This window comes from Natrix helvetica (assembly GCF_964273705.1).
Source record: "Natrix helvetica genome assembly, chromosome: 4".
Taxonomy (NCBI): domain Eukaryota; kingdom Metazoa; phylum Chordata; class Lepidosauria; order Squamata; family Natricidae; genus Natrix; species Natrix helvetica.
Genome location: NC_138550.1, coordinates 40,497,759 through 40,525,628, shown reverse-complemented (window position 1 = coordinate 40,525,628; position 27,870 = coordinate 40,497,759). Strand labels below are relative to the sequence as shown.

Genomic DNA, 27,870 nt, shown 5'->3' with positions numbered 1-27,870 from the left:
TCATATTGAATTAATACCAATCATAATACAGTATTTTTTTAACATTAACTGCCTTTTTTAGAATTTGGAATTCCTATTGCTTTGATACCAAGGAAGTATTCTTTATTAAACCCTGCTGTGCCATATAACCAATGTCGTTGTATACATGATGTACAATGACAGTAAAGTCTATTATTATATGGCACAACAAACCAAAATGAACCATTGATTCTGTACATGAGATAATTTTTCAGCTGTAAGAATACAGCATGCAATTGAAGTAGTTGGGCTTTTCAGAATAAGGGTGCCCAAGCTCATGTTGCTACATAACCCAAATCCTTTTATGTACTTCATTCAGCATTCACCCCAACTTGGAATTTGTTAAGCATTGTGGAAGTATTCTCCTGTTGTTCTCATCCCACCACCTCCCCCCACCCCGCTCTCCCCTCCCCCCGTTCTTCTCTCTGGATTCACTGAAAAAGATTTCTTAGGACAAGCCCTGCAAAAGACTGTAAAATTAAGCAACATAAATCAACATGGATATGATACAGGGAGTCATCTACTTACAACCCCAATTTGGACTTGAAGTTCTGTTCCTAAGCAAGGCAGTTACATAAGTCACACAAAAATTTATGATCATTTTCTACCATGACTGATAAGCAAATGATCACAATAGTTAAGTGAATCACATAGATAAGGGCATCTGGGTTTACCCATTGACCGCTTGTCAGAAGTCAGCTGGGAAAGTTGCAAATAGCGATCCCGTGACCCTGGGACATTGCAAATGTCATAAATACATACCTCCAATACATATTTTATCCTCCTCATATACATGTATTTCTGTAGTTATTTCTATGTTTTAATCTGTTGTATTTTAATGCGGACTGTATACCGCCCCGAGTCCCTTTCGGGAGAGGGGGTGGTATATAAACGCTAATAATAAATAAATAAATAAATACCGTGTTTCCCTGAAAAAAAAACATGTCCTGAAATTAAAGCCTTGCCACATTTTTCGGGTGGGCAAAAATATAAGCTGGCAGCCTGCCCATAACCATAGAGTACACTCCTAGAGCGGCTGCTGCTGGAAGAATCTGAAGCCGAGTTCCAGAGTTTGGAAGCCGGAGAAAAGGTTTTGCTCGGAGCTCAGCAGCAGCTGCAAGGACAGCTGGCCCAGGGCATGGTGAGGCTGAGAGGCATGTGAGGTGGGGACGGAACAGGCGCTCACGCAACTCCTCCCCAGCCGGGCAGAACTCCATGCACTGACCTAGGGAGTATCCCAAATGTGCCAAGCTGGGGGGCGGGCAGAGTGCCACATGGCTTGGCGCCTTAGGGATACTCCCTAGGTCAGTGAATGGTGCTCTGCCCAGCTGGAGAGGGGATTTGCCGGGTGGCTGCTCGTGAGCATGGTCACCTCATGGCTGCTTTGCCCCTGAAGCTGTGCCCAGTCGCAAGGGAGAAGCTGTCCGGCAACCCCAAAACAATAAGCCCTCCCCCTCTAATAAGCCCAAAGCCATATTTCATGGGTCAAAAAAATATAAGATCCTGTCGTATTTTGGGGGAAACACGGTACCAGTTGCCATGCATCAAAATTTTGATCATATGACCATGGGAATACTGCAATGGTCATATTGAGGAGAGGTTGTAAGTCACGTTTTCAACCTTGTAGCTAAGCACTCATTAAAGTGGTTGCAAGTCCAGGACTACCTGATCTTCAAACTGAAAAAGCCAACTTGCTTTGCTTCGTTTTTATTGAAGCATTCTGAAACTTGCATAGCTATAATCAGCATAAATAAGGGAATGCTATAGGTGCTTTTTACATGTACATTTATAAAGATGTGGTTTGTTAGGTTGTTTTGTGGTTTCCCGGGTATATTTGTCTTTGAGTCAGTTTTTGATTCCTGGTTACTGCCTGGACAAATCCCTCCAGTGTTATTGACAGCGTTTTTCAGAAGTAGTTTGCCATTACCTCCTTAGTACTGAGACAGAAGGACTAGAACTCATGGTCTCCTGGTTTCTAGCCTTGTGCATTATCCACTACACTAAATTGGATCCTTATTTATAAGTAGAACATACAAATAAATTGGCCCGCATATGTATAAAATGAATTGTGTTGTTATAAATGAGATGATTTTATTCCTAGCTAATGTATAGGTATAATTACCATAGAGTTTGCATGCATCCAGAATAATTTTTTCTATTCATCATGCATCTGCTGAAGATTTTAATTGTGAGATAGATTCAGTGGTGTTTGCCTAGTATTAACCGCAACATTCAAGAAGGCCAATATCTTGGAACACCCAGCAGCTAATTTTTAAGAGTTACTTTATTATGATTTCAACGATGGCATTTTAACTATTTTTAATACAAAAAAACCCAGATCCTCTGAATTAATCATTTTATGTCTTAATTTTTAGGGAGACAGAAAATACATTCCAACCTCAACATGAGGCTGTTCGAATCCGGGGACCTTCCAATTTGCATCCTAGAGTATTAAAGGGTTACATTATCTTCAAAAGAAAGAAAGAAAGAAGGTTCAATAAAATAGTATGATGATACCTAGAAAGAATCTATTCTTTTGAAACCAGAGTAAAGCATGCTATTAATGTAATCTTTATATTGTCTCTGCTCACATACTTTTCCCTCAGCTCTGAATTAAGCCCTAACAAGTTCTAATTGCCATTTTCAAGAAATTTCACATACCCCAAGACTTCAGGTAAAAATGGTAAGATGTGATAGATGTTGTTGTTTTTTTCTCATATCTTTTCTTCTAAAGGAGTATAAGGGCCTTAATTCAATTGATTTACTGTACTTCTCTATGACAAAAGAGTCCCCAAAGAATCTAGTAAAATAAATATATGTGACTTGTGCTGGTTAGAGTTCAGAGCAAAGTATATAAAATGTTTAACAAGAGAGGAAATTTGTGAGGGGATCTTACAAAGTTTGCAGATTAATTGCAGTAGTTGATGTTTATAGCATAGCAGGAAACATATTTGTTATGCTATGCTAGGAGCACGGGAGTTTCTACAAAAACAGGAAAGTCAGCATGTCCTGTGAAGCAAGGGGGTTTTGATCTTTAAAAATTGATTCCACAAACTTAACTGACCCTGTCGGTATGTCTAAACTTCTAGAATTTTTTTACATGAGTTTGTGTCAGAAATTATTGATCTAGCAGTATTAGATAACTACTGAGAATAAATGAAAAGGGAAAGAAAAATCACCAAAAATACATGGGATTGTGTCATAAAGAAACAAAAACTGTAACTCGCATCTGAGCTGTAGTTAATGCCTGGCAGATATCCTTGATCCACCAATACACAATAGGAATCTGCAGTGAGGCATCAAGATGTTATTGATGTCTATCATTCTTTGCCAGACTGTCCAGTGCTGAGAAATCATGGGATCTGTAGCCCACAAACATTTGAAGGATTGCACATTCATCCTAATGTAAAGGTGGAGGCCTCTGATTTCTAATATGCTTATGTTGAAGTGTAGTGTTCAAGATGCCCTATTTTAGCTGCAATATGCAATGTGCCTACTTCTCATAGGAAAAGTTACTCCATTAAGTCTTTTTATATTAATCACAGTCTACAAATTATTATTTAATAAAACCTAATGACTTTTTTTACAGAAGGTTTTTCTTTAGCACTCATTTATTGAGTTAAGTGATGTCCACCCAGCCCACATGACATGATATATGCTGTCCCTAATGCTGATGTCTACCCTACTTGCATTGCCTTTATTCCGAAGTAATACATCAAATTTTAAGCATAGCTTAAGCATAGCATACAGACAGGAAAGACGTAACAAATGACTCCCATGACTGGAGAACAGCCAACTGCTATATTTATTTTTGTACTTTTATATTTTAACCAATTTTGTTAAACGATATCATTTGTTTAAAAGGAAGAGAAGCAAAAGAAAGAGGAAGTATATTGTACGTTTAAATATTCAGTTGTATTCAGAAATTCAAGTATTTTAAAACATTACCTGCGTGTATGAACAAATAAACTCATTCTGTTGGTGTCTATTGTTTTCCCATCCAAGGAAAAGAGGTGGATGATATTTTCAAAAACAAATTGGAATATATGGATTCATAATGATAGACTAAATAGCCTGACATTATGTCTCTGAAGCATGATCTTTTCATGAACTTTCTTCATAAGGTAGAAGACGACAAGAGAATCAGTTGCCCCTGATTTGTTGGACTTTTTATTTCTCAACAACTTTTTTCTTCATAATGTGGATGAAGATACAAGATAATCAGCTATGCTTAGCTTGATATCACAGCACTAAATAAGGAAAACTTAATTGACAGGTGGAAGTAGCAGCAAGGAGGGAAAGTGATAATGGAATCCTGTAGTTCTTGATTTTAATAAAATTGAATGTAATGAGACATGGTTTTGAACTAAGCAATGATAAATGGGATCCAGTGGTGGGTTGCAGGCAGTATGCCCCGGTACGGGTGTACTGGAGCCTGCCCGGAGCACCGGATATCATTCCGGTACGGTGCTCCGGAGCGCCCGCCCGAGCTCCTTACCTGTCTTTTAAGTCTTCGGCGCTTCCATGCACATGCACAGCAGGTACAGTGCCTGCACTCTGCTGAGCAGCTGGATCGTCGCAGAGGAGCTAAGACGTATACCCGTGCGCTGCATGCGTCCATGTGGACGCCGCGGGGCCCGTTCCAACCATACTGGGATCCGGAACCCACCACTGATGGGATCCCATCACATCATAATGCAAGCAAAATGGATGGAAACTGCTAAAGATAATGTCAGTTTTTTGCATCAGGTTAGATCAAGGATTACAAAAATGCAACTTTATTATAGGTTTTCAAAACAGAATTCTGAAAGCCTGCCAAGAGTTTTTCTCTTGCCTCTTAAACGATCAAAGGAGTGTTATTTTGAGTTTATTATATTTTCCTCTTTTACAGGACAAAATTGTCATTAACAGCTCCTGTATTCCTTTTGCAAAGGAGATATTAAAAGCACAGTTGCAAACAATTCAGGTGAGAACATAAAAACGGATAACAAAAGAAGTTGATCACACACACACACACACACACACACACACACACGGAGTGGGAAACAACTGGAAACATTTTTTAAATCTACAGGAAATGGAAGAGATCATAAAGCAAGAGTAAACACAGATTGTCTTATTCTGTAGAGTTTGTGCCAGGAAGCCAAAAACTAAGATTTGCTAAAATAACAAAGAATTAAGTATATGCCAACTAAAATACAAAGAAAATAATTAGTATACCAGCTGTTTAGTGAAACCAGTTAAATCCTAAAAGGGAACAATGAAAACAATACTTCTCAACCCTATTGTAATTCAATCCTTTCTCTTCATTTCTCCCCCACCAGAAATGTAATAAGCAGAATAGAAAGAGAATTTAGTCTAAGATTGATAGAAACATGGTAAAAGAATGTATTTTGTGTCTAAACATTCAGAGTTAAATAATTTGCATTCTAGAGTATTAAAGGGTCACATTATCTTCAAAAGAAAGAAAGAAGGTTCAATAAAATAGTATGATGATACCTGGAAAGAATCTATTCTAGAGCATTTCACAAAGAGATTGATAAACATCTTGAAAATAACTGACACTGCACCTTAAGAATAATTCAGAGAATGGCCATGAAAATGAACAAGACAAACTAAGCCTTCTAAAGACAAGGTGTTGGGTATGTTTAGAAAAGATGGCTGAAAATTGCATTATAGTAGGTATTACAGTAACAGTTAAAATGCCCATATGAATGTCAAATATAAGAGTCAAAGTTTTTCTTTTTTATATTGCTTAAATTGGGTGAATCTAAGCAGGTACAAATATAATGCAATTGATAACAGATGTGAAGATTTAACAATGCCATTGTTGAAATCATAATAATTTTGATTAATTTCATTAAATCTTAACAAATAACAGCACCACACACCTCATATCCCAAATTCCCATCGTGAATTCCCAAATGCATGCTTAAATAACATTTTACATATTAAAAGTGAACATGCGGTTGTTTCATTTTTCTTTTTATCTTTAGCAGTAATTTATAAATGTAACTGATTCCACAGAAACTGTTTTGCAAAGAATGCTTGTCTTAAGGTCTCCAACTGCACACCTCACAGAAGGACTCCTAACTATATTTTCGTTGATCACACCTCCAACTGAAAGTTCATTTTCAAAGCAAATGTTATTGCAGCTACCCAAGATTCTAAATCACGTAGAAGCTTGTAGATTATAAGCAGCACATTGATCTGGACCTGGAAACAAATGATAAGCAGGTGGTTCCCAACCTGTTTTTGGCCATGCCCCACCTAAGCATCTCTAAAATCTTGAATGCCCCTCTCTCTCCCCCCCCCCTCACAAACATAATTCTTACTTTACTCAAAAAGTGAACTCTACTCATGCGGAAGAAGCCTAAAAGGCCATTAACTTGGTTTAAACAAGGTTCAAATTGCCCCCATTAAAAATCAAATTGCCCCCAGGTGGGGTGTGGCCCCCACGTTGTGAAACACTGATAACCAATGCAGGTGGGTTTCCAATATTTTACTAGTTTGCTCGTGCATGCATGTGCGCACAATGCTACTGTGCATTGGCACAATGCTGTGCATGCACAGAAGCATCCAGGCAGGTAGGCAGAGCCTCCCGCCACCACTACTCCCAGTTTGCCAGATCTGGTCCAAAAAGGGAGCAACCCACCTCTGGTAGAGAGCCACCATATCCTGAACAGTTACAGTTGGGTAGCTTAATTCCTGGGTAGTCTTTGGCAATCTTGTACAGAGTTAATTACATAGTCCAAACACAAAGTAGCAAGACTATGAGTAAATATTGCTAATACCTAAGTTATACAAAGGCCCTTCTGACTCTAACTGCATCTAGGGAGCAGTGAATCCAAAAAGACCCTAAATTATGAACTTGCTCTTTAGGGGAAGCACACCTAAACAAACTGAAAGTTGGAATAGTCTCAGGATCTGTTAGCTTCTGGATCAGCAGTCTCTCCATCTTGTTTGGAATTAGCTTCAACTTATTCTTCCCCATTCAAACCCATAGAGTCCCTTGGTGGAGAGGGTGCGGCATATAAATTGGATTAATAAATAAATAAATAAATACACCCTCTGGACACCAGGTCAAAATATGCATTCAGTTTGGGGTAGAGATGTATAGTTGAGTATCATCAACATATTGATGACATGGGATCAGATTACCTTTCCAATGGTTTTCTGTAGCTATTCAGTAAGGTAAGAGAGAGGACTAAGCCTTGAGCCACTACACATCGGAATGCCCATTCCATACACACTGACTTAGAAAGGAACTGAACCTCCATAAATTGTAGCTCTAATCACCAAGCTTTGCAAATTGTTCAGAAAGATTCTATGTCAAGACTGTAGAACAATCCAGTGCAATAATAAGGTTATTCACACTGTCATTAATGAGATTTACTAATAAAGTTTATCTCGAGTGCCAAGGTCTGAATTCTGGTAGCAACAAATAATCTGTTTCTTCTAGAGGGTTTTGTTTAAAGAGTCGGCAATAGTTATCTGTCATCACTGGATCCAGGATCAATCTCTTGAGAAGGAAGTATATCAAGGACAAGACATTCACCACCCTTCCTGTCATATCTTTGGCAGCCTATACAGAACTCTGCCCACCTTTCAGAAACAATAAATTCAAAATCTTCCCCAATGACATCACAAGTTTGTTGTTTTATATTTATCAGTAAGTTCTTGCCTAGAGCAATAATAAATGATCAGTTAAAACTGATTTTAATAAACCTCATTATTTACTTAGAACTCAAGAACTGATTAACAATTTTAATTCAGTACCATAACACAAAAAAAGAGAACTGTACTATTTGCAAGTATTTTCTTTTTAAACCCACAGTAGATTTAAATAGCTTTTTACTTCGTATGATGCAGGTCTAATGACAAAAGAGTAAAATAATAGGAAGGGATATGTGTGGCCAACTAATTTTGTAAAATACAAACTTGCATAACTTTGAATACATTTGAAGTTGTTATTGGTGATTAAGGCTCTTGCTATAGTGATTAAATAAGAGGCTAATTTGAGTAAAATTGCTAAGGCAGGAAATTCATGGCCTTTATTAATTCTATGCCATGATTATCCAAGCAACATGTATTTCAGTTGTATCTAGAACTGGGGGCAAGTGGAATGCTTAGAACATTTTATGAAATGATTTATAGAAGGGCCATCAATTCTTCAGATTTGAATGTTTGATTTGACCCAGTGGTCTTTTCAACTGCAAACTTATTTTCTATTGTTCACTATGCATTTGTAGTGGCTTTTACGAAATATATAACCTTATATCCATCCTTAAGCTGCTTCTGAAATTGGATGATGTCTCAAGCATTTTTTTTCCTTCTCTGTTTAGAAGAAGCTGGTCATCTGTCATTTCTTCCCCAAAGAGTCACATAAGAACAGCAGCATTTAAAAGACATGCAGATAGAGAGAGAAACATTACTTTAAATATGATTAAATTAAAACCATAGAGGGGGAGAAGGAGAGATTTAACATGTGACTGGTCAAGTTTTATGTGAGGTCCTTGGTATTCTCTGAGCATGATTGTTTTCTTGTAGATATTTCATTACTAAATTATGTAACGTCATTATTGCTGCAAGGGAGTGGCTTTGCTCTCATTTTATATACTAGTGCAGTGATAGCTAACCTTTTCAGCGCCAAGTGTTGAAAGCATGTGCACACACACACCCATAATACAATGTGTGCGCTTCCTGGGTATATGTGTGTGACCCCCTGTGTGCGCCCTGCTCCCTGCGAATGGGCATGACCCCCCCCATGCATGTGAGCATGACCCACCCCTGTGCATGTGCATGTGCCCTGCCCACACATGCACACGTGTCTCCCGCATGCACCCTGCACCGAAAAACCAGCTGGCCGGTGAGAGACGCACACGCATGTGCAGCAGAGCTAAGCTGGGGCGACAGCTCGCATGCCTACTAGAGAGGGCTGTGTGTGCCACTTGTGGCACGCGTGCCATAGGTTCACCATTACAGACCTATAGAATTATAGCACTTTCCAAAAATCCTTTGGGAATGAATATTCAGTTGTGAGATCTGGTGTTTGGAATGCATACTTAGAAAAAAAGAGAGAAATAGCTTACTTGTTTATTGGAATAATAGAATTTATCCTTTCCAAAAATTATACTATGGGCAAAGAGAAACAGATCGGAGTGGGGTGGGAAATGAGGATTCATAATAATAATGTTCTATGATGGTTGTGTTTTTTTTCTGGATGCAAAAATCTCTACCCAGTACATGCTCCCCTCCTGACACACGTCTATTTCAGAGAATTAACAATGTTAATTGGTGATCAGGTAATGTAATGCAGTGCTATTCAGCCAGCCCCTTACTTTCCCAGTGTCCCTTGCCTACCCTGCAGATTATTGTGACAATAGGGGAAATGAACTCTGGCCTATTATTAAGGTATAGGGACTGAGTTTTTCCCTCTGCTATATTTAGTTTCTGTTAAAAGAAGAGATGAGCTTCTGGCTCTGAGCATCTGTGAAAATGTCTTGGTGAATCATATTCTTTGATGTTTACCTGATCTCTGTATTTTAACTCTTTATTTATGAGAACAATAAGACAAAAAGATGTTGACATTTTTTAAAAAAGTCACCTTGTGGTGAGATGGGTGGGAAGCAAATTTAATAATAATTGGGGGTGGGGTGGGGAGAGAACAGTGAATGCAATGCTGGTAAGCTTGACGTTTTTGCATGTTGCTGGACATACTTTTGGGGAATAAAAAAATTGGTGGCTCTTCATCACGATGACTATATATATTGGATAGTGGAACTATTATTGAAAGCATGGTGATTTAGGGCACTCCCTCCCAATTTCAGAAGGAAAGTGGTTGAAGAGAAGAATTTTGGGAGATAGGACTAAGGGACACTCAAGCATAGGAAAAAGTACTATGTGGGAATATACAGGAAAAGGGAGCTGCCCTTATTGTATGTCAGACAGACCAAACTGGGCAAATATTGTCAGTTCTTCCACAGCAGTCCATGATAGATTGTTTATAGGGGAGTGAGAGAGAGAGAATCAATTTTGAGATAATACAATAGAGATCAGGGGTCGGCAATCTTAAAAACTCAAAGAGCCATTTGGATTTGTTTCCCGCAGAAAAGAAAACACCAGGAGCCACAAAACCCTTCCCATGGCTGACTATTTTCTGAGCAGCCACAAAACTAGCATATGTAGTTGAATTAAACCAGGGGTGTCCAAACTTGAGAACTTTAAGACTTGTGGACTTCAACTCCCAGAATTCCCCAGCCAGCTGGCTGGGGAATTCTGGGAGTTGAAGTCCACAAGTCTTAAAGTTCTCAAGTTTGGACACCCCTGAATTAAACGTTCTGTTTTTTTTTTCTGAAACTTTTCTTTTCTTGGATTTATCCATGGTTGGCCTACCAGGGTTGAAAAGCTCAATAAATCGCATGCTGGCGTGTGTCACACATTGGCGGTTGTGACGCATATTTGGAGCGACAGGGAGCTGCAGCAGGGGAATGAAAGAGCCACATGCGGCTCCAGAGCCATGGGTTGCTGACCCGTGATGTAGATGATACTATGCCAATTTTAAAACTGCCTGTTCCATTGAGTACAACTGGCTATATTCCAGTCTCATGGCATTCAGGTAAGTTGAAGTGCGTTGTTATGGGCATTAGTGTCATAACATTAACGCTATTCCTCCCACTCCTAAAAGCAGAACTACAAACTTGGCGTACAAAATTATTTTAATTGTATTTCAGTTCAAAACAAGCCAAATAAAAAAGGAATGAAATGTTCAAATACCATTTGAATACAGATTCTGAAAGATTATGTACATTTTTAGATACTTTGTAATATTTGACATGGTATCACTGATGAACATATAAGTTTTCATAGTGTGGGATTTAGTTCCATAAAAAAAAAATAACAAAATAATTGTTATTCTGAGCTGGAAGGGACCTTGGAGATCTTCTAGTCTAACCTATTCAAGCAGGAAACCCTATACCACTTCAGACAAATTATGGTCAAATGTCTTCTTTAAAACTCCAGTGTAGGAGCACTCACAACTTCTGGAGGCAAGTCATTCCACTGATTTAATTGTTATAACTGTCAGGAAACTTATCTAGGTTGATTCTCTTCTTGATTATTTTCCATTTGTTGCTTCTTGTCCTTTTTCCATGTGCTTTGGAAAATAGGTTGACTCCTGCTTTTGTTTGTGGCAATCCTTCAAATATTCAAAAACTGCTATCATGTCACCCCTAGTCCCTCTTTTCACTAAACTAGACATATTCAATTCTTGCAGCCGTTCTATTCACTAAATATTACTAAACATTCACTAAATTCTACTTTCTAACAAAGTCAATGATAATGATCTCAACATTTTTAAAGTAAAAAAAAAACACCCAAAATATAGCAAACTATTAGAATAAAAATTATTAATAGATCACATATACAAAGCTGTAGCCAGCTGAAATTATGTTTCTTTTCCTTTTTATATATATAAAATCATCGTTAGCAGCATAATTGCACTGGTTCTGGAGCACTGTTAGCAAAAAGCATAAAAAAGCTAGCGGAAAACAAAAGCGAAAATGAAACATTTGTGAATAGTAGGAGAGGCACTTACATTTTCCTTCCTAAACAAGTGCTGTTTGGTTACTTGAGTTAGTGCATCAGAAAAGAGGATGGCTATTTAAATAAAAACTCAGAAAAAAATAATGGAAGCAGTTGGAGGCACAAGGGGAGCACATATTGCTGAATTGAAATCTGTGATAGTGAAGTAGTGAAATATAGCAAGAGTAATATATACAATTCAGGGAAAATCAGCATCTTTCTATATATTTATGTCATCACTGGAATAGTAGGAGAATAAGCTGAGTCTGAAAAGCTTTAGTATGAGCTGCACCTTGTCCGCCAAATGATTATCAAGTATCCAGTGCCTAGATGCTGCATAACGGAAGTCATAGATTTTATATATTTGTCTTACAATACTAAAAGTATTCCATAGAAACTGAGATGGGTTTAATTTTGCTCCTGTTTTCCAAATGCAACAGAAAAGGTCAGTGTTAAAGAATTCCCATCTGCTGCATTCAAAATTTGCATAAAATCTATGGTACAAGATAACACTTCCCAAGGTTTTTTTTCTTCTTTTCTTTCTAGCAAGCAGATGAGAAGGATCCTGGAAATTGATGTACCTTTTATTTCAGCTTATCTTACTCGGCTTTGTGCCTCCTTCTCCTTCTCCTGTATCTTTTACATAGCTATTCATCCTCTATTTCATCCCACTCCCAATGCATATATTAAAGTCCCATTTGTTGAATAACAAATAATATTGATTATAAATCAATATTTTCTTTCTCTTTCTTTTGGAAAGAAGGTTTTGGAAGTGTTTGCTTCTAGACAACTGAAACACAAATCACATTTCTGGCCTTTCTTCATCTTCATCCCCAAGATCTTCTTTGGAAGGTCCCCGGATTCGAATCTCCTCATGTTGAGGTTGGAATGTATTTTCTGTCTCCCTAAAAATTAAGACATAAAATGATTAATTCAGAGGATCCGGGTTTTTTTGTATTAAAAATAGTTATAATTACTGCATTTATTTATTTATTAAACTTGTATGTTGTGCATCTCACCTAGAAGCTATTCTTAGGTGATTTGCAATCATAAAATCATTATTGAAGAATATTTAGGCTATCTCTGTTAGCCTATTGTAGCCCAAAAAAACAAACTTTAGTAGCATCTTTTCGGATTCAGATTTAAATAAACAGTGATGTGTTCAAGAGAGTTGGGAAATTCTTGAAAAATGAGGTAATTGAGGCTCCAAACTCAATCAATATCAAAATGGATGAAGAAAGGCAAGGAAGAAGGTACCTAATGACACCAGTGTCTGGGATTCTTGGTGCTCTCTGAGATTGGTTGTTTTTTTATAGATGTTTCATTATCAAACTAGATCACATCATCAATGCCTATAGTGGCACTGATTATGTTACATAGTTTGGTTATGAAACAGTTACAAGAAAACAATCAATCTCAGATACTACAAAGGACCCCATAGTTCAACCTCGAGCTACAAATATACAAATCATCTATCTGTAAAGACTTCTCTGATAAACAAAGGAGAGAAACAAACAGAACAAGTAACAAATGGAAAGAAGACTATGTAAGAAAAGCAAAATTTGATGAAATAGTCTGAATCTGCAGTGATGTGATCAGGAAATCTAAGGGTCAGCATAAAATTATGCTTGGTATCAATGCCAAAAATCACAAACAAAAAGTATCCTTTAGCTATCTCCAGAAGAAGAGGGAAGTCAAGGAAACAGCTGGTGCACAATTAGAGAAAGATGGTGAGATGATATCAGATAACAAGATTGAATTCCTACTTTGAAATTGCACAAATTGAAATAGCAGCCCAAATTGTCAGAGGTAGAACCGTGGAGAATGTAGACAAGAAATGTAGATCAAAGTAAGTATGAAATTGGTAAGATAGCTAGTAGTTTTGAATGAATTCAAGTCTCCTGGGCTAGATGGATTAAATCCCAGGATGTTGAAGGAAATGATAGATGTAGCCACTAGTTGAAGTATTTGATCCTTTAAATCCTAGAGAAAAAGGATGTGTTAGAAAATTGGAAAACAGCCAAATGTTTAAGGGGGAGGGGAGTAAGCCCAGGAAACTACATACCAATATGTTTGACATTAATACCTGGAAAAATCCTAGGCAAGATAATTAAGCAATGGGTTTGCAAGCACTTAGAAACAAATAGGGTTATTTCTAGAAGTAGTATTCATCTGTTAAAAACAGATCATACCAGAAAAATCATATTCCTTTATTTGAGGAAATGGTTCAATTAATTGATCAAAGGAATGCAGTGGATGTAATATACTTTGGTTGACATCAGTAAGGCATTTGATACAGTTCAGCATTGTATCCATCTTGATAAACTGGAAAAATGTGACCACCAAATAACCATAGACAGTATGATCTTAGTGGTCTTTGTCTACGTTGAATGCTTTAACTGATAATTTATAATACGCTGGGATGAAATGGGTTGGGAGTTATTTAACTAAAGGTTCAAAGAGAGTCAAATTACAACTATATTATGAAATAACACTTGTAATATGTTAAAAACCCATTGTTCAGGCCTTCTGAGATAGCCTGAAACCTATGATTGATGCACATAAACTCAATTTGGCCTGTTTGTCTTACATAGAATCCAGAGGGGTGTTACTGGCAGATGGTGACATATATCACATTAGAAAAATAACATGTAAAGATGCCTTTAACTTTGTGTATGAAGTTGTTGGGACCTGCAACAAGCCACATGTCTACTTTGTATCTGTGCTATTGTTTGTCAACCTTGGCAGCTTTAAAAAAAAAGTGAACTTCAACTCCCAAAATTCTGGTAGTTGAATTCTGGCAATTGAAATCCAGACATCTTAAAGTTCACAAGTTGAAGAAACACTGCTCTACACTAATAAACTAGCACCATCATAAACCCTGACATTTTTGCACAAAATAATTTACAGACACAAATTTGGTATCAGGATTCAAAACAAAGACAAAAGCAGTAGCAAAACATTTTAACCTCCTGAAACATTCCATTGCAAATCTCAAAGTAGCAGTTTTAGAACAAAGAAGCTTTACCAGCACTACCAAGTGAAAGACAGCAGAGTTTACATACTGTAAATAAGCTGACGCAGTACTTCTGTACACCCCAACTTCATCCCACTCTATTTTAATCCTGAATAAGTTATACCACTCCATGCATCTGATGAAGTGAGCTGCAGCTCACAAAAGCTTATACCTTAAAATAAAATGTGTTAGTTTGAAAAGATGCTACTAAACTCTTTCCAATAATGCAGAACTGGAATGGCTAAACCAACTTTTTAATCTGCTGTAGCTAAATCCTGTATTCAGAGAGACTTGGTAAAAAAAAAAAAAAGCTACAATTATGTTTGCTGCAAGGCCAATACTTCTTAAGTAGATCTCTCTAGTGAAGTTGGCTAGGGTTATTTTCTTGGACAAGCATTTAAAAGTAGATTATTACTATTGAGGAAACATTAAATTAATCATTGAAGTTTCTTTTGTTCAACCAAATATGCTATGCAAATAATTTTTCTTGTTTTTATTTTGCTTTGTATTGTTTATCTGTCAAGCAGTCCTTGATTCTTCGTGCTTTTCTGTCTTTGTCTGTTGTTTATTTAACCAGTGTGCCTTTTGTATAAATTAAATCAGATTACTTAGAAACATGCCAAGAAAATGGATAGAGAGATGGGGCTGGGGAGAAATAGCTAGATTTCTTTTGGTCTATTCATAAACTTAGGATGTTTCATGAATTCATTTATGCTACTCATGCATATCCAAATGTGGAAAAGGAAAAATGTATACAATTAATTTTTAGATAATTGTTAAAATCTGAAACCTCCGAAGTGGTTTGGAATTACTCAATATGATGTAGCGTTACCAAGTAACGCTTGGTAAAAGTGTTATCAAGTGGCTTACCAACCCTTAAAAGTAGGGAGCAGTGAGTAATTCCTATTCCAAACAATGTCTAAATTGGTTTTTATCTGATAAATTTTAGTGTGGCAGAATGAAATATTTTCCTATATTTTTGCATATTGTCTTCCAGAAGTTATATTTATATTATCTAGAACAGAGGTGTTAAACTCAAGGTCCACGGCCCAGATTTGGTCTGCGATGTGGTCGGATCTAGCTCATGGGGCTGTCCTGGTCTACCCAATGCAAAGAAGAAAGATTGGGCCAGCATGGCTTCGCCCAGTATACCCAATGCGAAGAGGAAAAATGCCAACAGTTTTGAGAGTGGAGTCAAGCTGACCATGCTTACCCGGTTGTCCACGCTCACGCAGTTGTCCATACCTACCCAGTCAGCCATGCCCAACTCCCCCCCCCCCGAGTTCAACCACAGCCTTAATGTGTCCCTCAATGAAATTGAGTTTGACACCCCTGATCTAGAATAAGCTAAAAGCCTGGAGCTTTATAACTGCTTTAGAATGAAGAATAGAAATTTATCATATGCCAAAAGTGAAATGACCTTTCAGTCTGATGTGTTTGGGACACAGAATTTACCTGCAAGATCTCAGGTACTACTTTAATTGTTTAAATTAAGGGCCTTTGAAAGGTACATAAAAAGTGCTTTCCAACAATCTATTTCTAAGTTGAGGTTGACCTCAAAATATTGTAGAGTAATTTCTAAATTACTATTTTTATTTCATTTGCTCTCATATGTCACAGCATTTTCCCTGATATAATATATTTATCTCACACAGTTAGTTAGTTTACTATTATTACACCTCCTACACCCCCCCCCATAAAGCAGTAATATGTTACATCTGAATAGTATAATTTGAAGAAGAATGCTTTAAAGTTGGAAATCGTTTTATTGAATGGGAATTAAAATCCACCAATCCTTTTTAAAGGACAAGATGCACAGGTAGGTTTAACAGTGCACCTGGTGAGAGTGCTGAAAGGTTATACTTGGTTTTGCTGTATCAAGCATGAGCAAATCTGGAGGTGTAGAATAATAGTGGCAGAGTCAGGAAGATACTGACTAAATGTTAATTCGTAATATGCAAATTTCCCACTTTTGCGAACTAAACTGACATTGCTAAGCTTTATTTAGCCCAACTGTGAACAGTGCTGTAAATAATCTAAAGGAGGAAAAAAAACCTAGGTGTGACATCCATACCCTACCTTTAAAGTAGACAGTCTCTCTCTTCCCATCCCACTTCATCCCCACCTTTTTTACCAAAGGATACTCACGTTGCCTCATAGTCCTTATTCTTTGATTTCCTACAGCAACAACAATAAACCAAAACACTTATGATAATGATAGCAACAAGGATCCCACCAATGATTCCAGCATAAAGACCAATGTTCATGGATGCTGTAGAGAGAAAAGATCAGCTGTTAGTTATCACAGAACTAATAAGCTATTTGGCTGTGTTTTGGAAAACACGTGTGTTAGGCACATTTGAACATGTTTAAAAACAATATCCTGAATATTCAGTAATTAAGCAGCAGGAAATTCCATAAACGGAATAAAAATTCAGGATATGGTATGCTTGGGTGTAGAGCAGGGATGGGTTCTAGCCAGCATTACTGCCGGTTTGCTCATGCACATGATGAATGCGCACTATGCACTCATGCACAATTCAATAGATGTTGTTCTACGCATGCGCAGAACTTTTAAAAAGATGGCTGCGGCGACCGGGGAACCGGTTTGAGAACGTGGCCAGTCTGGGCTGCGGCCGGTTCTGTGACCTGGTTGGCATACCACTACCGGTTCCGGGGAACCAGGCCAAACCTAGGTAGGAAGCCACCTCTGGTGTAGAGTATGATTCTAGCCTACCTATCTATGAATAACAACGGACAGTTATTCTGAAATAAAAACATTATTATTAAATAATTTCAAATGAAATTTCTGAAATGATTTATTTCTGAAATATTATTAATAAATTAAATTAGGAAATAATAATATTACTGAAAAAAGTTATCAGGAAATAAATGAAGATTTTAAAAAGCCTGTCTTCCATGCAGCATTCCCAACCTTTGCGTACAGGTGGGGCAGGAGGGGCACTTCTGCATGAGTAGCAAGTGGAGCTGTGCCATGCTCACTGCTCATTTCTGTGGCCTGGTTCGGAATGGGGGTTGGGACCCCTGTTCTACTACATTTTAAAAATGTAAATGTGAACATCAACACACACACACCGCCAAATTCTGGGTGTAAAATTCTGGCATTTGAAGTTCAGACATCTTGAAGTTCCCAAGTTTGAGAAATGCTGCCCTACACTAATAAAAGGGGGGGGGGGAATACAAGAGATAGACATTATCTTTTTTTACTTTTAAACACAGAAAGTCATTTAATTGATAGCAGACTAGGTGAGAAATATTTAAAATGGGTGAAGTGCAGTTAAGGACTGTACGGTGTGGGAAGAAACTAGACATGTGGGCACAATTGAAATGTTCCATATTTTTTCTCATTTAAAAATGGGGTTGTTTTCAATATACTTCCAGTATCATAGTGGCCAGAAATTGCTGTCATTATTTGTAATGCTAGAAACTGCTCATGCTAAACAAGTTAATTGAACAGAATCTAGATCAGTGTTTCTCAAACTTGGTGACTTTAAGTCCTGTGGACTTCAACTCCCAGAATTCCGGGAATTGAAGTCCACAGGACTTAAAGTCGCCAAGTTTGAGAAACACTGATCTAGATCTTTTTGTTTGCCCGTTGGCATTCTGGTAGATGGAACATAATAGATTGCACAAACCAAATGCATCTGGACTTTTCATCTGACAATACCTTCTTCAGACAGTCACTAAATGTGCTAACACATGCCCTTAATTGTGGAGCTACTGCAAAAATATTTAGTGAAGTGTAGAAGCAAACAATAAAATAATTCCCTTTTTCCCCCATAATGAGAAAACAACACTAATTAAAGAGGGGGGAAAAAACCACAACAATTTGAAAAATATTTTGAGTTAAAATCCTTTTTAAAAACTGTATTTCAGCACTTATATGTTACTATTCCAGAAGAAATATAGGCTGAAACAAAAGAAAAGGGAGAAAAAGCAGTTAAATCAATTAAAAATATTTTTTAATTAGGGAAAATCTTTTGTGGCACGGAGATGTGTACTTGGCTCATCTACATAACAAATCACTAAAAATACTGCAAATACACCTTTTAGGGGCAGAAAATGAATTCTGCTGTGGACAAAATATAAATGGAGGATGATGTGATAATGTCCTATAGGAAAGCCTCTAAAAAGTGAATGAGCAATATTCAATGCTTAACTGAAGGACAGCACTCTGGAAGGCAGCTGCCAGTAAAACATATATTGGTAATTCTTATTGTGAACTACTCTCCCTGATCTAAAAACTAATAAGCTTATTCCCGTAAACCTATGGCAAACCTATGGCATGTGTGCCAGCGGTGATACACAGACCCCCTCTCTGGGCACATGGGCCATTGCCCCAGCTCAGCAAGCTGGTCTTTGGATTTCCGGCACACATGTGCCTTCCGGTTTGGGCACTCTGTGCCTAAAAGGTTCGCCATCTATTTTATTGACTTATTCTATCAGCTTATTAGCTTATTCTATCACTGTGGTATTCTCTTCTTCTTAAGTCTGCCCCATCCAAGCATCCCCAAACACTTACGAGGTAGAATAGCAACCATGAGATTGCATTTGTTCTCTCCAGCAATGTTTTTGGAAAGGCAGATAAAGTATCCGGTGGTGTTTATAGAAACATTTTGCAGCATCAGTATTCCTGGCAGAAAACAAGAAAAACAACCCGATCACATAGCAGGTTCAAGCAGAAAAAAATGTACACCTGTTTCTTATTTTACCATATATAAAATCAGTTTTGCATGATGTTCTAATAGCAGATGTATAACCCCATAAAGCATGATACAAGGAATCATAATAGTGCAGTTCAATTGCTATGTTTGTTGGCATGATTTGCAATCCTTTTAGAATGTTTTAGTACACCAACTCTCTAAGAACTCAAGAAGTCATCTAACATATTCTCGTCTCAGTTTTATTTTGAATGATCATGGCAAGATTGGTTAAGCAAAGAGAGACCTATAATCAACCAGGGGCTGGGTTTACACATAGTGTATTGTTCCTTCTCCTTTTCCTCCTACATCTAACTATGCCTTGGCAACATCTTTTTTTGCTGATTCTCAATGACATCTCCATCTTTTTCCCAGGAAAAAAAAACAGGTTCAAGTCATCCTTTATCACTCTTAAAGTAATACCCCTCCCCATACAGGTATACACTTTATTTGAACACAATCCAAGGACAGCCTAAAGGTATATAAAATCCGTCAGATTTTGTCACCAATTACCTTTGAGAGAAGTCAGATGATTGACAGTAAGTGGGAACAGAGTCAAGAGAGGTAGTATAGAAAAAGAAAACAGATTTCATACCAGTATAATTTTCTCTCCAGTTAAAGATTGGTGGGAAGTACTTTAACTCAGCACAATGGGAAACTCTCATGACATGGTTCATTTGCTTTTAACTGAATATAATGTGCATTGTGCAAGCACAGCCATTATGGTTGGTAAACCAAGGTTTATAGGTTTGCATGATATATTTAATCCTTCAGGGAATGTAATGTATTAACCTAGTTACTTGCGGGATCGCATCCTCCCACATACATCCCTGCGGCCAATACGCTCACACAGGGAGGGACTTCTCCTGGTGCCATCCACTGGACAATGCCGGCGGGCGACACCGAGGAGTAGGGCCTTCTCTGTGATGGGCCCAACCCTCTGGAATGACCTCCCCCCCGACATTAGAACCACTTCTGACCTCCGCTCCTTCCGGCAAAAACTGAAGACCCACCTGTTCCGATTAGCAGGCCTGGCATAATTCAACTGTCCCTCCTGGCAAACGCACTATATCTGGTTATTTTAGGGGTTTTTTAATTCACTGTATTTGTTTTTAGGGGTTTGAACTTATTTTAATCTGCTTTGTACAGTTCTTTTAATGTCATTCTTACCTCCTCCATGTCAACTGTCAACTGTACATACTTAATTTTATTGTATCTGATATATTTTGTATGAACTGTACACCGCCCCGAGTCCCTTTCGGGAGAGGGGGCGGTCTAGAAGCATTAAATTAAATTAAATTAAATTAAATTAAAGGATGTACTATGTAAAAGAACATAATAATAATTAGAACTCGGCTATCTATTAACGAACTGTAATACGTGGCAACTGCGGGTCAAAACTGTATATAGGTTTTGCTTTAATTCCAAATATATAAATTGATTTCTTGTCCTTATGATTTATTCCCAGATAAGGAATTATATTTTTACAAATCTAGAAGTAGCATATTTTTAACAATTGTGAATATAAAATGCAGGTGAGAAATTTTCTGAAATTTGTACAAATCTTAGCATTCTCTGTGAAATGGATTATAAACAAACTTGGTATAGTGCATGTGACTAATATGCCGCATCCATTAATAAATGTTTAGTAATAGAACACAGCTAATACAACAGCAAAGCTTTGTGCCTGCGAGTTATATTGGACTATTAATGATCCATGCAGGCTAGGCAACGATGATCTTATCATCTGGAAAATATTCTTCAGCTTTCTAAAGAATTTCATTCTTTGTGGGAATCAATGTTACAAAATCATAGTGTACTGATGAGACAGGACATTTTTATGGGTGCATGCTTATGCTATAAGTATCTGGATGAAAGCCATGAAGGTAGTGTTGGCTGCCAGTTTTGAAGACATTTCAGACAAGATGTCTTTAGTGGATTTTTTCCAACTTCTTTCCCCACTGCTTATTCACATCCTTCTGCCTTCTTATCTAAACTGTATATTCCTCAAAGGGGAAAAATGTGTTTAAGAAAGTGTTTCATCTTCTTAGTCTTGTTACAATGCTGCTTTTTTTGAAGTGACAAATGAAATGCAATGATAATCACAGGGAGCAGGAACAGTGACTTGCAGTTGAAAGTGGGCCCTTAGCAGACCTCATCTTGTTGAATACCTATCTATACCTTAACATAGTTTGGCATTGTAGCATAGTGATTGAGAAGCTAGATATCCATAAGTCAAGGCTGAAAATTATCCATGACATGCTCTGGATGACTGAGTATTATTTCTCTCTCCTTCATGGAATTACCTTGACTATAATAATAAATGGGGAAGGGACTGTAAATAATAATTGCTTTACCTGGAGCAGGAGGCATGATGTGTCATATAGAAATTTCTAAGCTTCATTCCTAATAATATTTCAAATGTTTCTTTATTTGCCCAACAAAAAGACTATAATATGCTATACAATGAATATTCTAAATAGTTCAGGAACAATACTTAGCCTCCAGTGTCATGCACTAAGAAGTAAATAAACCTAGATCAAAGACTAGAATTAAATTAATAATTTAAATTAGTTAAATGAATCTGACCATTTACCATTCATTTAGTAATTCTTCTCTTCTCCATGGGATAAGTAATAAATTGTAATCTAACTTTGAAATATTGTAAGACATGTCTACCATAATAGCAACTTGAATCTCCAAAGATTCCCAGTCAATTCCTTTCTACGTGGCAGTATGAAGAGCTTTTCTTGAATCAGGTAGGCTGGTTTGTAAAATCAGCCCCTGAATAGAATGAAAACTGCACATTCAAAGAAGAATGAATAAGGGGGATTTCCTTTTCATGCAAATCTTCAAATAGAATGAATAGAAACTCTGTGTTTGTCAAAGGTCATGCAATGGAGAACAGTGATAGAGTGAAGCAGCAGCATAGAAAGCTTATGTGCAGTAAAAGAAAAGCATAGAGAATCTGCACGTATTGATAAGAAAGCACTAACTTGAAATCCTCCATTTGAGGAGAAAATATATTATACCAAAATGTGCGAAATGCCTTGAATAAATTATTTTGTTGTGGTATATGTTTTGTTTCTTATGATTGCATTCTTTTATTTTTATGCAATTATTTATTGCTAGTCTTAATTTTTTTTTATCAGTTGTGCTGTATTCTCTGTAGACTTTTATATTGTTTTTACAATATTGTTTTATATTATGGGCTTTTTGCATTGCTTTAAAACATTTTATAATATGTTTTAATTTATTATAGTCCTAAAAATGTACAGTAAAGAGTACAATAAACAAAGTTATTTGTAAATAAAGCATATTGACCAAACAATTTGAAGTTGTTCCTTGCTCAATTTTTGTGCTTTTATGTGACCATTTATACTTTATCAATTTATATATAGTCTCTATTTCAGTCATATGAATCATAATGTTTAAATAGGGGAAAAGGCAGAAAGATTAGTCTTGATCTTTATTTTTGTTCTGTATTGTAAATTTACAGATAATATTTTTCATGTATTGGTTTATAAGAAAAATGAGAATAAAAGAAAAAGAAATAAGCAATGATATACAGGCAATTTATTAACATTTAGGAAAGTATTTTTTGATCTGGTGCTACCATCTATAGGTCCATCTGGTGTATAGCAAGTCTATTTTCTTTCCAATTCAGTAAAGTCTAATCAATGCTTTATTTGATGTTCCAGGATAAAAGCTATCTTCCCTTTTGTTTTCATTACAGTGTTGGTGTCAGATTTTGGTGAGTTAAACAACATGATGTTCTCTTTTATTTCACCTTCAATTATCAGTACATTTCAGTTTACAGAATATTGTACAATGGGGTAGCGCTTTCCAGCTATAGTAAGCCAAGTATTATGTCATACTAAGTATCATACAGTAAGCTAAGTATCATTGTTAGGATCATGTGGCATGTTACGAGACGTTATAGAAGCTTGCTACCTCCCAGAATGTGCCACATGACCCTAGCAGTTTGGCCTCTCATTTGGCCTACTAATATGGCTGACAGCTCTTTCCAACTGTGCAGTTAAAGAAATATGATAAGATAAGGTTCAAGGAAAATGAATAATGTTTCCACAGTGAGATGGTCTTCCTCTGAGTCTAGCTGGGAGAGTATCAAACTAACAAGATATTTGATAGAGAAAAATTACCACAAAATCACAAACTGCTGGAAACTGGCATGGTTTTATTCCTTCCACTAAGAACCTTGGGACTCACATTCAAAACTGGTGTAAAACCCACATTTAATATATAAAATGCAACTACATTTAACTGCTTGTGATTTCCTGCCCCAAAGCATTTTTGTATGACATGTTGCCTCATTGGACAATAATGTCTACATCAGCGGAGTCTAGTGTTTTGTGTTCAGCCTTGGAGCCATCTTCTCTCAGTCTTCATGCAGCCCCGGGGATGGATCGGCGTTCAGGGCTCAGGACACCAAAAAAAGGGTGCTGACCAGGGTCCTGAGCCCCGAACACCTATCAGCCCTGGAAGCCATCTGCGACCAAAGGAAGGTGGACCCCCAGGAAGCCACTGGATGTGGGGAAATTCCAGGCTGACATTTTTTTTTCTATCCAGGTTGCCAGGCTCACACATTTTGACTTCAAAATTATAGATATTCTAACAGCATTTATTTATGATACCAGTCATGTAAATGAATATTTCAATGTAGAAGTGAGATTTTAATCATACATGTTCAGACATTAAAGTACTTGTTTTAATTGCCATGGATCAAGAACCAAGCATTTAGTCTGAATTACTATGGGGAATAGAATGATTGTGAGTATAGGAAACCTCCCATTGGAAAGAAATAACAGCTTATAGCTGGAATCTGAGATATTCATTTCTGCATCGTTATACATACTGTTGCTAAAAGGAAATAGACAATGGAGAACTCCAGGAAAAATAAAGGTATCATAGAAATGCTCAGGTTAGATAGAAAGCTATTTTGTTTTTATTTTTTTTAAAGTGCATGTAGCTTTCAGTAATTTAAAGAAGGGTACTCATTAGCAAGGCCCCTTTTTCTCATTCTGCAGCAATAGCCTTTTGGCTTATTCTGTACTTCTGTAATTTGCAGAAGTGGAATTCAAACAAAGCTAGTTCTAGATAAGAAAATTTCTATCATTAATACTTAGGAATGATCATCTGTAAAATCCCTGTAAAATTCCTTTAAAACTACCATCTATTTCCCAAAGATCCAAAGTTATGAGGAATGAAATTGGCCCTGCAGACTCAGATAGCTGTATCAAAACAATGGATGCTAAAGTCAAACGTATAGCAAACCACTGATTAACTATTCACATTTTAAAAGTTCCTTTAGGCAGAGGAAAAATATGTTCTAGATGGCTCTTGCATGAGTTGGAACAGACTCAAAGAACATACTATGTCATGCATCCTCCCCCCTTTATGGAAAATTATTTTTAAGAAATTCAAATGACCATTCTCATTCTAATGATGAAGATAGACTTAAAAACATACAAAATAAAAGTAAAAAAATAATTTATATTAATGAGAAGTCAGAGTATACCTCCTACAGCTATTCCTTGAAGTGGTCGGCTTTGGTTCTGTATATCATAACTTTGCCAGGTATATTTAGGTTCCGGGGATCCTTCGTCAGAATTGCAAGTCAGGTTAATATTTTGACCGTATTCTCGTTTCCCAATAATATTGCATACTGGATTGGATGGACGCACTGGATTAAGAGAGGAGAAGAAAACAATAACCACGAACAGGTTCAGTAACATAAGGAGAGAAAAATCACCAGACACAGACACACACACTAATCCCATCCCCTCGTCTTTAAATTTTAATCCTACCAGTAATTCTCATTTTTCAAATCCATTTATTAGGAATAACATTTTTTTTGTTAGAGAAATGCAATTTATCTTTCCTATTTAGCTTCTTCATACAGACTTGTGGATAAATAAAAATGAGGGAAATACCACAGTTTGATGCCCTTTTAGTACATAAGTCTGAAATTTTTCCACCAGCACTTCCAGTTAAAAAGTGATTTAGCAAATGATGGGAAAGTCCTCTTCTGAGACTGTATATTCTAGAAATCTTCAGAAGAATCAAACTGGGTCCATCTGACTAAATATAGGATAGTTTATACCTTCCTGATTATTTCAATCATATTGCAAACTGGCACAAGGATCATCAGTACTGCCTCTCAAGTATTAGAATATATTCTACACCCCTGCACTGTACAATATTTTTTACAATATACACAACAGTGTTTGTCTATTTTAATCCACTTCCTGTTTAGTATACATACTACTAAATCCAGATATTGGACTGGCAGAAATACAAAGGGATGAATGCCTTACCAAGGACCAAAAGTTCTATGTCGACACTTTTTGATGGGAATACTCTACTCATTTCGACTAAGCATTCATAGGTCCCATTGTCTTGCATGGTCACCTTATCAAGGGTAATTCCAGCATCACCCTTTTCAAAATTGTTAGAGAATGTTAAACGACCTTGGTAAGTTGGTATAAGGCGTTCAATACCATCAAATGACTTCTTAGCAAATTCTCCCTAGATAAGAAAGAAGAGGACATGTTAGTGTAACAATGAGATTCCCACTGCTTGCATAAACAAATCCAGTGGGCGCTTTTCTTGCTACCATCTAAGCTTTTTGCCTTCTCAACTTATTTTTTAAAAAAGTAATGATTATGTTGATATGTGCACCAATGGGCCTACCGTCCCTATCCTAATGTTTCTTTTTATTCATATCCATTTCATGTATCCAAAATCTTGTTTATACATATATATGTTGTCTAATACATGCTTGACGAAATAAATATATAAAAATAAATAAATAAAATGTAGAAGTAAAATCAATTTATACTTCACAGAAACCACAAGTAATTGTTAAGAAAGAATTGTTAACTTAAGAATTGTTAAGGAAAGAAAGCCCATTGTCCCTGCTCTTATTTTAGTTATTGAAATGTTGAGTAGAGACATAAAATGAGAGGGCTGTGGGCATAAAAATTAAAAAAAGATAAGCTAAGAGATTTTCCAGATGATTTGGTGTTGGTTCTGAAAGACCCTTAAAGGGGAACTGAATTATTAATGGATAAAATAAAAGAATTTAGTGTATCAGCAAGTTTTAAGATTAATAAACAGAAGGATAAGATATTAATAAAAATATGAAAATACAAGTTCAGACATAATTGATTAACACAATGGCTTTTAAGAGTGAGAAGAAGGTTAAATAATTGGGTATCACTGTGACAAACATAAATTATATATTATTACAAAATAATTATGTTAAGACATGGAGTGGAATTGAAAATATTTGTTAAAATGAAAGAAAGTACAATTGTCGTTGTTGAGGAGAAATTCCATGATTTAGATGAATGTTATACCTGAATGTTTTTTTTTTAATTACAGATAATACCTGCTTTAACAACTGTTGCACCATTTAAACAATGGCAGAAGGATTATCTAAATTTATATGATGGGGTAAAAACTATGAATTAAACATAAGGTATTAGACAATGCAAAAGGAAGAGAAGGGTTGGTTTTACCCATATGAAATTATATTTTTCTGCTTGTTAATTAGTATGGACTAAAGGAGTGAGAATTGCAGATACACAGAAATCAATTGGAGTTAGGAGAACATGATTTGGTGTTTGGGTGACATAGATATTTGTGGTACAATAAAGCTACGGTTAATGTGGGTTTTAAAAGTCATTAGGCACTATTCTGAGAATATGAAATAAATACAAATCCAGTTTGTGTCCAAAACACACTTGTAGCTTTTCGCACAAGAAATATTTTACGTACAAGAAATGATGAAAACTTACTGTGATACATTAGAATTCTATTGAAGCAAATATAAAATAAAATCAAAAAGAGCTCTGATAATAGAAGGACATACTTAATGCTTTTCTTATGTGAAATTATTGGAAAGATTTGAAATATATTTTAAAAATTATGGTTTTAAACAATATAAAACTGAGTTTGAAATAAAATTATAGAAAAAAATATATGTAATTTCTAAAATGTAATTTTTAAAATTTTTTTAGTAAAAAAACAAGTTAAAGAATAGATGATAAGATTGGCTGAACATTTTGGTTACAATATACAAATGGAACATTGGGAACATATTTAATTGAAAGGTTTGGCATTTTCATTATACTCCAATCTTAAATAAGACTTTTATAAAATTATGTATTGTTGGTATTTGTCACTAGAGAAATTGCCTGGAATGTATAGTTATTTCAAATTTATGCTTGAAATGTGACACAAGCTAACTATCTCATCTTCTGCCATATCCTTCTCCTTTTGCCTTCAACGTTTCCCAACACTGAAACCTTTTCCAATGAGTCCTCTCTTCTCATTGCCAAAGCATTTGAGCTTCAGCTTCAACATCTGTCCTTCCAAAGGGTTAATTTCCTTTTGGATGTACTGATTTGATCGCCTTGCAGTACAAGGGGTTGCCAAGAGTTTTCTCCAACACCACAATTTGAAAGCATTAATTCTTCACTACTCATCCTTCCTTATGGTCCAACT

The 27,870-nt window shown here is 36.4% G+C and overlaps 1 protein-coding gene across 2 annotated transcripts in view; it reads right to left on the bottom strand.

Annotated features, from left to right (window-relative positions):
* Positions 1–10,608: 10,608 nt before the first annotated feature.
* GPA33 (glycoprotein A33) overlaps positions 10,609–27,870 on the bottom strand; it is a 39,451-nt gene continuing 22,189 nt past the window's right edge. For both annotated transcript variants that reach the window (XM_081952618.1, XM_081952617.1), the window contains 5 exons: positions 25,677–25,887; positions 24,878–25,042; positions 19,161–19,271; positions 16,766–16,889; positions 10,609–12,506 (listed from right to left, as the gene is read on the bottom strand). In XM_081952618.1, the coding sequence (XP_081808744.1) occupies positions 12,404–12,506; positions 16,766–16,889; positions 19,161–19,271; positions 24,878–25,042; positions 25,677–25,887 (714 nt within the window). In that variant the 3' untranslated portion in view covers positions 10,609–12,403. The remainder of the gene's footprint in view (positions 12,507–16,765; positions 16,890–19,160; positions 19,272–24,877; positions 25,043–25,676; positions 25,888–27,870) is intronic.